Genomic DNA, 12,512 nt, shown 5'->3' with positions numbered 1-12,512 from the left:
TTCCTCTACTAATGCACCGACTTGATGAAACCTTTAAGCTGATTTTGAGTCAACCCAGTTCAGATCTAGCTGGCAATTATGCACAAAGCTGCCTGAAAAAAAAATGCTTCACTGTGTCCAAGGTTGCTTGGAGATTTTAATTCTTTTATTAATAATTACTTTAATAAATACCAAAGACAAAACATGGAAAATATTTGCCCTCTCTCAGAGCCATGAATAAGGGATTTTATTGATGAAGGAACTACAACATCAGTCTTTAATACCTATATTTCTGTCATGGGATCACAGTTCCTACTCAAGAGCAAGCAGGGTTTACATGGAATGCTCATGGCAATTCCCACCGATGTTGTTACTGAACCTGGATTTAGAGAAAATGCTTGAAGTTTGATTTGAGAGATCATCTGTACCTGTATGTGTATTCAAACATTCTTGGGAGTTTATTAAATAACAAACAGATATCATAAATATTTTTCCTTTTTTGATAGTCTTTAGTAATTCTTTCAGAAAGCTTCATTGCAGAGAGTACTACGACATAATAAAAAGTCTAGAAACGTAACATACGAAGCCAAATATTCTAAGCCTAAGCAGCTAAACTGCAGTTAGTTACAAACATCTAATTCAGACAGGAAAGGCAGAAAAACATTAAGAACAGGGATACATTTCCTCCAAACATTTGATGCCAACCCCAAGTCAGCATTGTGAGCATCTCTCATTTTTCAAAGAACAAAATTAAAAACCAACTTGATTTATATTTGATAAATTTTGCCCTGTGTGCTACCATCCTGATTTCAACCATCTGCAGTGTCCTAGCCCTCTACATTTGTTTTTTCCCCTACAGCTTTCTGCTCTCTCCACCCAGCCCAGCTTCATGCATGAATCTACAGCTACCCTGTCCTCAGCCTCACATATTGGTCACATTCACATAAAAGCGGCCTTATATGCAGTGACAGTTAATATTGGGAGATTGCCCCAAATCAGTCCACATGTGTTACTAGAGAGCTTACGAGGCTACACTAGTATCTGAAAGTCACCCTTTTTCTGTCTCAAATTTTGGATTTTCTGCACATCCATATGCCAACCAGTGATCAAAGAGAAGGGACCAAATGGTGAATCTGGTCCTCAAGCATATTATACAAGCATAAAACATGTATTTTTTCATAAACTAATTTCTAGTTAAAAAAAAAAATGTAACTTTGCTTTACATTTCTACCAATACAAGTACTACATTTTTAAATACACTTGTGCAAAATTTAATTCCAGAAATCTTTGAAGAAGGTCCTCCTTCACCCCATACATACTCTTAAGAAAGGCCATGCAGTGTTGCTATTGATCGTACTCACTGTTTTTCCCCAAAACAGACAGGGAACGAGAGCATCTGAGGAAATCGTGTCCACTCTGTAGGGACATGTAACTAACCAGTACTTACCAGCCTTTCAATACTACTGCTTTCTAGGAGCCATTCTTTCACTTGTTCCATTTATATTTTATCTAATACGCTATTTTTTCAAAACCATAATTGGCTCTTTAAGGTAAAATTCACCAATGCAACAAACATTAAAGATCTTTAATCTTAACAGATGACCAGTACAGCATTAAATTAAGCTACTGAATGAAAAGTAAACAAATATAAAGCTTGTAAGCAGCAGAGCTGTTAAAAAAAAAAAGGGGGGGGGGGAGGGGGAAAATCCCTAAAGAGGTTATATGAAATATCAGTTGCTTTTTCAGAAATTCAGCGGGTGCTTGATTTGTCACTGTTGTGGTTTAGCCCCAGCTGGCAGTTAAGCACTACACAAGTGCTCACTCCCTCACTTTTCTCCTCCTCCCTCCCCCAGTGGGATGGGAAGGAGAATCTGGGGGGAAAAAAAAAAAGTAAAGGACAGCAAAGGAAGAGGAAAATAACAACAACAGTACTTATAGCAGAATATACAAAGCAGGTGATACACAATGCAATTTGCTCACCACCGGGAACCCAATTCTTCCCGGCCAGCTCCCCCCTTACAAACCAAGCATGACATGATGGTACCAAATATCCCTTTGGCTAGTTTCAGTCAGCTAGCAGTGTCCCCTCCCAGCTTCTTGTGAAAATCAACTCTATGCCAGCTGAAATCCAGGAAAGTCATGCTCCTTGCAACAAGGAAGGCCATTGTTTACCTTTTCGCTCCACCTTAGCTAAGGTGAAGTTCAAAATGTTGATGCATAGCTTTGCTCTTAAATTAAAATGTACTCATTCCGCAAGTGACATGAACTTCAGCCACACCAAAGAAAATAGTGTTCTGCAAACAATCCACCTGTGCCTTCACATATAGATTTGCAAAAGAGTCCTAGAAGAGAACACTCACTTGGGAGGGAACAGGAGTCTAGGTCCCTATTTCCAAAACAATCTCGTGAACAAGAAAGCCCAGATATCCCTCCACTTGACTGAATGACCCAATGTTGGAGTGTTATGTCCCTTTTCATCCAGTATCACCCAAAAGAAAAGATAGAGCCCTGTTGAGCATAATCGTCCTCAAATTATTTTATAGCTTGTCAATTATGGCACATTTCTGGAAGATGGAGGTGTGGATTTGAACACTTTCAGGCTGAGTAAAGAACAGTAATCATGTCTCTCAGGCAGTGCTCTCAACTACAATAAAAAAATACAGGTCTATCACTGGCAAAAGAGAAAATCCTACTACATTTAGAGTCTACCCATAGAAGAGGGATCAGTGCTTTGCATTCTCAGTGCACACAGTTGCTTATACTCAAACGAGCTCAGAAATTCAGTCATCCTACTGTGTGTCCATTTCCGCAAAGTGAAAACCCCAGGAAAATGCAGGATGACTGAATTTCTCTTTGCATATTTTGCACTGACATAAGCTCTATTTTCTATGCTAAAAACACAGTATGTCTTACTTTAAAAGTTGCAGCTGCAGAGAACCATCAAATTGATTTCCTGAGTTGCACACGTCTTTTTAATCACCTTCAGTGCAGCAGTAAGCCTGCAAGAAAATGCTTAGCAGAATCACGAACTTCAAAGGAGCCATACCAACAGAATGTTGTGGTTAGCAGTGAAAAGCAGGACACTAGAAAGCAAGCACCAGGAATTATTTTAAACAAATTTCTCAAGATATGTCGAACAAGGGAAAATAAAAATTTTGTCACTGGGCAGAGAGATGTCTTTTCAGACAGATTAACTTCTGAAGAGAGGTCCTGGAAGAATCCCAGAAATGTCATTAAAAACAAAAATCAGCATTTCTTGCACATAAAATTGTTCCTAACTAAGGCTTAACAATTTAAGACAGTGACAGAATCTGCTCTCTTTTGCATCATTGTGAATAGATAATAATTCTGGTGAAGTTAACAAGCAATTGAAGCTGGAGAATAGGCTTTCATTCAACGTTCAGACACACAGAATCTCATATGCAATGAAAAGTCACTCAAGCTCTTGTATATTTAGAACTTGTTACAGGTGTCTGTGTGAGGGAGAGGTCTATGTTAGACAATGGTCTATTTTAATCTCTGCAGTCTTTGTACCGTATCTCTTATGGGCCTTCTTATACAAGCTTCATCAGAATTTGTCTTAAGATCTGGGCAGGCAGATAGCTGTGTCCCATGATGAGAAGATGCATACTGAATATGTAGCTATACAGTATTAAGCATGAGTGAAAAAAACCCATATATTTGTAAGCAAACTAACTTCTCTTATCTATTAGCATGAGTATTAACACTTCCCTCAGGGTACCAGGGAATATAAAAATGGCCTCACTTGTAAATAAATTAGATATGAGAGAGTAACATGTAAGTGTTTTTACCAGTCACTAAGTGCTATGCATTAAAATATAATAGGAAAAGTTCAGTATAAACTGGAAGTTATAGGAGAGCCATTTCAAATATTTGCATTTATCAAGTGAATGACTATTTTTGCTATTTTAACCTACTAATGTATAGTTGTCACCAAATACTTTCACATACAAGACAAAAAAACCCAAACATTTTACAATTTAAAATTCTAGATGAATGCTGATCACTCTATACAGAATGAAAAGATACATTCCCTAATCATCTATCACTAAAACTAGGTTAAATATTATGAATTTAAATCTGCTTATTTAAAAAAAATCTAATATTGAGATGTAAGTAATACAAGATATTCTAACACACACGATATTTCATTCTAGTGACATGATATGGCAAGAGAACAACAAGATTTTTTTTTTTTTTAACAGAAAACCAGGCAATTTTATCTATATTCATGGAGTTTTCCTCCACTGCAACTGACACTTACAGACTTGATTTTTTTCATCCCTTAAGGAAAACAATAGTTTTGCAAATAATTAAGTGAATGTGTGTGTTACACAATATATCACTATGAAAATGGGAATTTTTCTTCATCTTAATAGGAATTTCAGTTACACTCAGGATCAGCAGCATCACCGTATACAGTGTTTGATCAGTAATCAGGGGCTATTCTAAGTCTTTAAATTGCCTTCATTAAGCATAAAACCTGTTGGTTTATTTTTATTTTTTTTATCAGCATTTTTATCAGACTGCTCTTAAAAAACAAGACTGAATTATTTTTAACCATTATTCTTAAATTTAATCCGCATTACATTTTGGAGACAAAAATAGGAATTTTCTTTAAAATCTCTACTCATAAGGGAAGTACCAAAATCATCAAAGAACTTCTCAGCAAGAACATCAGTACAGTGTGATCATGCACTGACACCTAGTGAATACTTTCAGTTAAGAAATCCTGTTGCTTATCTGCTGATTGCCCATGCAGGACAAATGTTACCAATATATTCATGCTGACAAGATGTTTCCCATATGGACTATGTTTCCTTTCTTCTAGGGACACATTAGGATGTGCAGTATTTCTTGTACACAAGCATGAGAACACACATACAGCATACAGCATCTGACCTGCTCGAGAAACGTGTATGCCCCTGTAAAGTCACTACCTTGCTTTGTTTTTCATCCATAATGACAGCCCAGTGACTAGCTCACAGTATGTCAGTGAGACCAACCAGACAAGTTCTTAGAGACGAGATGTATTTTGCAAACCTCCATCTCTATTCACGGAGGCAGCTGGCTCTGCACGCAGCACAATTGGTTTGTTTCCATTATGCAGCAGATAGTGATGGAGATGATCTGAAAAGCCCTTAAACGTGAATGGCACATGCTGAGGAACAGTGGAAACTGCAACCAGAGGATTTAGAGCTGAGAACAATCTGGGGTCAGTGATTATGTCATCGCATTGTCACTCCTCCTAATGCAACTGAAGAGATGCAGAAGCTACCCGTTTGACCTATTCATCCAGCTTCATGCAGAATCACCAGCCCCACATCCTTGTCACATACAACAGAAAACATCTGACATCGCAACTCACAACTCTTCTTTAATTGCCCTTCAGGTATCCTTTCTCTTAAACTTTGCACATTTCTCAAGCATAAAGCCCAAGCTAGCAACTATCTTTTCTCTTGAATTTTCAGGGAGCGCTGCACAAATTATTCGGTGAAAGACTGCACTGCCTAGTATTACAAGCAAAGCCAGAAAAACAAATATCAAAATAAACCTTCAAGCTCTTACCAATGGGTTGAGATTGTGTTGGGAGGCAAGGGAGGAGGTGATATGCAATACTCTGCCAGATGCCATCAGTCACCGTAAATCTCTACAGACCCGTGTTCAAAATTCCAATTTTCATACCCCGACTTTCTTGAAGTCCCAAACATATGGATGCCCCAAAATCACACACAGCATTCTGATCCCAAATGATACACTACTGCAGGCTATAAACTTTTTTCTCCAACATTGGCACTGAACTGATTTGAAAGCTGTTTTTCATGAGAAGAATGACACATAGGCCTAAACTACATGCACCTACCTGGTTCAATCCATCTCCTAGACGGATTTGGGGGGGGGCAGGAAACTAGTCACTTCAAAACTTGTAGCTTCACTCGAAAAAACTGACACTGTCACACACTTCAACACATCCAGGATATTCATGTCTGGGTATGGGTGTGAAGCTCAACTTCTCTCTCATGTATATGTAAGTTATTTTGTCACAGCTATGACATACACAGGTGTCCTGGTTTCAGCTGAGATAGAGTAAATTCTCTTTCTAGTAGCTGGTATAGTGCTGTGGTTTGGATTTAGTATGAGAATAATGTGGATAACACACTGATGTTGATGATTTTAGTTGTTGCCAGGTAGTTGTGGTGTCTACACTAAGTCAAAGACTTTTCAGCTTCCCATGCCCTGCCAGGTGCACAAGAAGCTGTATGACATCATGCTCCGCATATAACTGGAGAAGTGAGCCAGGAGGCAGATTCACTGCTCAGAAACAGACTGGGCACTGGGGTTTTTTTCCCCTTCCACATGTGGTGAGCAATTGCATTCGTGCATCATTTGTATTATATATATTATTGTTGTTATTATTCTCTTCCTTTGTTATCCTATTAAACTGTCTTTATCTCAACCCACAAGTTTTGGTTTTTCCACTCTCCTCTCCATCCCCTTGGAGGGGGAGGGGTGAGTGAGCAGCTGGGTGATGCTCCCTTACCAGCTGGGGTTAAACCACAACAACAGGTGATAGCACTAGTGAAAAATCTTTTACAAATAGGTATTTGGATGAAGCTACTACCTAAACACCAAGTTGCCCCACTCCTGTACAATACTTCTCCAGCAGAACTGCATGTCTTTGGACGAGTAGTATCAGTTGCAGAGATGAATGCGGTGTTTCTTTTGTTTTCATGATTCCAAAATAATCCTGTGTGTGTGGTGACAGTGGCAGGGGGAGACAGAGGTCTCCCCACCCAAACCACATGAAGACCAGCAGGCCACTAACAGCAGACTTTACTTTCCAAATTTGTTTTTAATGCATCTCTAAATTGCCTTTCAGTTGTCATGAAGATGTCTCTCTCAGTTGTACTATTCAGAGGCTTTTACAACAAACAGTAAAAATTGCCTAGTTTATCTATGCTGTTTGTTTCAGTAACTGCATCATTCCCATTTTCTTTTTTTACCATTTAAAAAAAAAAACCCAAACTGGGGAGGTGGGGTGGTGGAGAGAACTTGACAAATCTGAATTGGCTTCTTTTTCTAGAATGAGTGCTCAAAAAGTAAAACAACACAGAAAACCTACTTAATTGAGAAAAAAATGACCCATGCCCTAAGCAAAGTTACTCTGTCAAGGCTTCTCCTACAACTCTTTGATTCAGGATACATCCCCAACATCCCATACCACCCGTGTATTCATCTGAGATGGTGATGGATAGACACACATGCAAAACCACATAAGATTATTGCCACAAATTAAATTAACAAATTTTATTTTGTGAATCAGGTACTGTATTTTGAGATTCTTTAGTTAAAAATGTGTAAATCCATTAAAAAGTTCATATTTTATGAATGCATCTTGGAAACAAGTACAAGCCAAATTAAACATTAGCAGAAGCCAATGCAAAACCTAAGCAGCTTTAACTCTCATTATTTTTATGTGCATATACAATGTTCACAAGTATATACACATACACATTTATATGCATATACAATGCCCTGCTGTTTGTCAAGACTCCACCTGAGAATGACAGGTTTTCCATGCTATCACTACAGTAAGCCTTTACAAATTTTCCACCATCTCTTATACTATGACAAAAATTAGAACAGGTAACTGTATTTTTGTCAAACAGGAATTCACATTTACATGTAATCTTATGGGCAAAACACAGATTACTGGGGGGGAGGGGGGCAGTAGGGTGCCTGATCAGCTTTCATGGATCAAAATTTATTCTGTAATAAAGAAAATTTATACCCCCTCAAGGCATATACAGTATTCTGCTCTGCAGATCAAAAATCCTTGTTGCCATGGGAACTGCAAAAAAAGCCAGTCATGACATAGCAAGGCTATAACAGAAAGATGTCTGCTGGGAAATTACCAGTAGTTTAGATTTTCACATCAAAAATGCTTGGGTATTTTCAACCTGAAAACAAAACACTTCCTCAAATCTTATTTCCAAACTCTCCTTCCACAAATATTTTGCAAATTTTCACTAAAACTTACTCACATATTTATATTGTTTATACAAAATAAGATAATGTTTAAGATCCACTATACCATTAATGTTTGTTTAATGTTTAAGATGCAAGAATACCAACTTGTATATATGTACCAAGTATATCTGGAAAAGACAAGGTGCGCACTAATGATTTGCATTGCTCAGTCCATCTACACAGAGCACAATAAACAGATCTTTAAAAAAGACTAAAGCACTTGAGAAGCACACACACAAAAGAATATTGCATAAGACAGGCTGTATAAAACAAGATTTATAATGCAATTGTTTAAAACAATATTTCAAGGTTAGTTATACATGCAATTTGACCTTTCTATCTGTGTTCTCGCCAGGTAACAAAAAGTAATGTTTGATTACTAAAATAGAATATCATGCCTTTTGAAAAAGCTGTTAGCACTTCAAAGCAAAGTGAAAAATCAGTGTCAAAGCTAGAGTCATGCAATTCCCACTTGAACACAAACAGTTCCCAGAAGTGTGAATAAAAAAAAAAAACCCCAACATGCTGATCAAAGGATCCATGTTATTATATGGAATTCATACTATCAAACATACCGTTTTCAGCACCCTATTATAATCTTATAGAGGTGCTAGATTTATTTTCCTGTCAAACATGTGTATCATAAAATGTCTCAAGAACACCACATGAAAAGTACTACATAGAAATGCTGTTAAATTGATGTGACCTCTAGGCCATATGCTAATTTGTAACACAACAATGAAGTTGAGAACAACCCTGGAGAAAACAGTTTTGCAGAACAGTATCTGCAATAATGGCTTCTGCATATCAAAGCAGTCTCAATATATATTTTAAATAAATTTTTCTTTCAATATTGTAGCTACTTAAGTATCAGATTATGACAAACTACTTTAAAAAGAAACTTTGGAAACTAAGTACAAGTCTTATCTGCAGACTGGTTCATGGTTCCAGATGGCTCTGTGGAACCATTAATTAGGAAATACATTCTTTTTTATCTGTTCTAACAACACCTGCTTATCAGACAGCACATTATACAGAACCTAGTAGCACTGAAACCAATTAGTTTTGATTAACTCTTCATTTCATCCACGTCTCCAGAGCACAGATTAGGGCAGCCACCTACAATTTAGCCATGACCACTCTCCTTTCTGACCTAGCCTGTGTACCCTGACACAGAACTGCACAGGTCTTGTGAAATGCTTGGACAAATCATCAGATAACCGAGGATATTCAGAGTAACGGAAGGTACTTCCAATGGAGAGGGTACTCACCTGGCAAATGCAACAGGCTTTATTTACCTGCCAAAGCCATACAGTAAACAGGATGATGGTGTTTGGGGGTGATGGGGTGTGTGTGTGATACCTGGATCTTTATCGTGGCTTGCAAAAATTGCAAATACATTTAAATTGGGCTCAAAAAGTCAAGCAATTTACAACAAATTTAAACAGTTAAGTATGCAATACTTTTAAAGGTAAAATTTTATATTCATAATAGTGTGGCATTATTCATCTATTTGATGAGCTATTATTTCAGTAATATGGATGCTCTGCATTTCTCAGATCCATACAAACATAAGCAACATCCAACTCTCCTTTTCCTCTGGGTCACTGTTACTCTAAATTAGTCGCTATCAACCACTTGTAGAAGATTCCCCTATTTATATTTAGCTGTTTAGAAAAGAACCAAACCACAGTTCAGCCCCATTCACCCCTCTCTCCACTTTGAACAAACAAATCAATGTATTTCATCAGTGCTGTAACATCTGTCTGTGGTTAAAGGGAGCTGCCACTTCTACTGCTGTACTATCAGCATGACAAACATCAAACCAGGCTGTATTGTGATCTGTAGCCTCTCTAAAAGGCCATTTGTTTCCCAAGTACAACATTTACAATAGTGGATATGTGTTGTAACAACACAATTCCAACCTCCTGCAGTTGCTTATTGCATATTTCCCCCCCAGCTATTGCGATGCATTGACAAAGGCAGAAAATATTTTTAAATTGTCATTAGAATGACCTAACAGAACCCAAAATCTAAACAGTAAGGCACAAGACATATAACAATGATAAATCCACAGTAAGGTAACATTGCATGCTGCAAACACTTCTCAGTCTATTACACATCTTCCCACAGAGGGAGGAAACCAGCCTACATTTGAGTGCTTTAAATTCCATAAATCTGAGACTACCTAAATCACATTACAAATAGATTTCTCTAGGTTCAACCAAACTTACACCACGTACTGCAGAAAGTTCTTTTTATTTCATGATAAAAGCTAGATGGAGCTCTCTAGTTCTAAGAACATTACAAAGATAAATAGAAACAATCTTTGCAAGTTCTCTGGTTTTCCTGCTCTTATTGCGTTCTCTATCTTAAATAAATGATAGATGAGATTTTTAGTGACTCACTCTCAACTAGCGAGGTATGTTGCCGGGCTAGCCTGAACTATGCTTCATACAATAAACACAAAAATAACGTATTAAAACAAAAACCACAGTTAAGAGCAGGCATAAAGAAAGGGCAGACCTTTCCTTATAGTCAACTTTTAAAAGTGGTATTTTAGAGATCACAACTACTATAACTTGCTTTCCTCTGACAAGACTAAACTGCACAGAAGTCGTCCTGGAGTCACCCTAGGGTATGCCACTCTAGCATCTTTGCCCTTGTGTCTTTATTTACTTTACCACTTCTCAGAGTAAATATATTAAAATGTACAAACTTCTTAGAGCTTTATTTTTTCCACACATACTATTTCTTCAATTTGCACACTGATGAAATACAGGCAACAAATGTGGATGTGCAATCATTTGTGGTGGACTTTAGTTAACAAATCTTCCCCCAGTAAAACACATGCTCCTTCAGAACACTGCAAAATCAGGTAGGTACAAGTCACAGGTATGAGTGAGAGAACATGGGAAACTGAGTGTCTTTCATCCTGAAGCAACCTGTTTATCCTTTAGTTCTACTAGTCTGTGCCAGCCACTGCCCCTCCCCAACAGTTTGTCTTCCCTGTCTACTTAGACCAGAAGGTGTTTCAGGCAAAAACCAAACTGATGGTATCTGTTGCTCCAGAGTTTGCTGGACGAAGCAGATTCAGAACGTAGTTTCTCACACAGGACTAGCATGGTCTTGCTGCAGCACAGGATTTATCCAGAACCACACAGTACACAGAAACCCCATGAAATGTTTCCCACTTATTCCGGTATTCAGCAGACAGCTGTGACTATACCAGCTATCACCACTGCCCTCACACTGCCCTGCCACCACCTGTGCAGCGAGGCGGGCAGGCTTAGACACACACCTGCAAACCAGCACTCCCATTTCCTACTCTGGGACAGCGCGGCAGTCCCACTTCCACCAAGGGGCTCTGAGCAGCTCAGGACAGTTGGGAGCGAAGGTGCTGGGGCACCTGCAGTGCCTGGGGACAGCTAAACCCATGGAGCCCTAAACAGGTCCCACAGGCCACCTCGCCTCACCCCTGCGTGCCTCAGGCGTCAGGAACACCAGGAAGAGCAGTTTTATAGGTGAGGACCCATTAAATCTTTGATTTACAGACAACTGCTCTCTCTGGGCAACTTACAAACCCACGTACTAGTGGAGTTTGTTCTCTTCTTCACTAAGAAACCCTCAGCTCCTGGGCTAACAACGGGTGCACCTTTGCTCCACAGCCTCCTCTGCAGTTAGAAACACCCAACATGCCTACAGGTCCTCACCTGGAAAACCCGTATTTCAGCTAATCCTGCCACCTAGGTTAATCAGTCCTACGCCGGCCATTATAAGTAACCCAAGTAACAGAACGCTTGGCCCCCTACCCTCCATCGCCAAAGGAGAGCCCTGCAAGCAGCGCTGCCCGAGCTCTGGGGCTGGGTGACACCGAGCGGGTCCCGAAGGCCGCTGCCTCCCCCTCACCTGCCACCGGGCCGGAGCCGCCGCTCGCCATCTCCACAGCCGCCCTCACTCAGCCACCGGGCCGGGGGCCGCCGCGCGCCGCCTTCGCGAGCCGCCCGCGCCAGCCGTTGGCCGTGGCCGCTCGCAGACGTGGCGCGCGGCCCCCGCCCACAGCTCGCCGCGTCCCCCGGGAAATCGGCAGCCCCCGCCTGCCGGCGGCACGCCTCGCTCGCCGCGCCCTTACCGCTCGCCACCGGTCCGCCTTCTCCTGCATCCCCCTTACCTGTCCCCGGCGGCTATCAAGTGCCTCGGGATACGCCCGCGTCTGCAACCGCCGGGGTCGGAGCGGGCGCTCGTTACCTGCCCGCCCGGGAGACAGCCGCCACCCGCCGCTCCATGCCGTGGGAGCGGAGGATGGAGCTGCGGGGCCGAGACGCACCGCGCGGAGCAGGCGGGGGGCGGCGCTGTGCCGCAACCCGGCGGGGAGCTGCGTCCCGGCAGGCAGCGGACAGACCGCAGCAGGCAGCGCCCGGTCCGTGCCGCTGGCCTCACTGGGGCGGGGGGGACCCCGCGCCCCGGAGCGCTCGCTGCGG

General features: G+C 40.7%; 1 protein-coding gene across 3 annotated transcripts in view; it reads right to left on the bottom strand.

Annotated features, from left to right (window-relative positions):
- CSRNP3 (cysteine and serine rich nuclear protein 3) overlaps window positions 1-12,340 on the bottom strand; it is a 108,067-nt gene extending 95,727 nt beyond the window's left edge. The window contains exon 1 of one of the 3 annotated variants that reach the window (XM_054830397.1): window positions 12,203-12,340. Coding sequence is in view for 1 of the 3 variants with exons in the window: in XM_054830394.1 (XP_054686369.1) it covers window positions 11,941-11,971 (31 nt within the window). In the remaining 2 variants the exon portion in view is untranslated. Of the gene's footprint in view, window positions 1-11,940; window positions 12,162-12,202 lie in introns of those variants that run through there. The other 2 variants (XM_054830404.1, XM_054830394.1) reach the window with 2 other exon arrangements.
- Between the last annotated feature and the right edge of the window lie 172 nt (window positions 12,341-12,512).

Source organism: Grus americana, chromosome 6 (genome assembly GCF_028858705.1).
Source record: "Grus americana isolate bGruAme1 chromosome 6, bGruAme1.mat, whole genome shotgun sequence".
In the NCBI taxonomy this organism is placed as follows: Eukaryota; Metazoa; Chordata; class Aves; order Gruiformes; family Gruidae; genus Grus; species Grus americana.
Note: the sequence above shows the minus strand (reverse complement) of the source record. Positions and strands in the feature narration are given on the sequence as shown.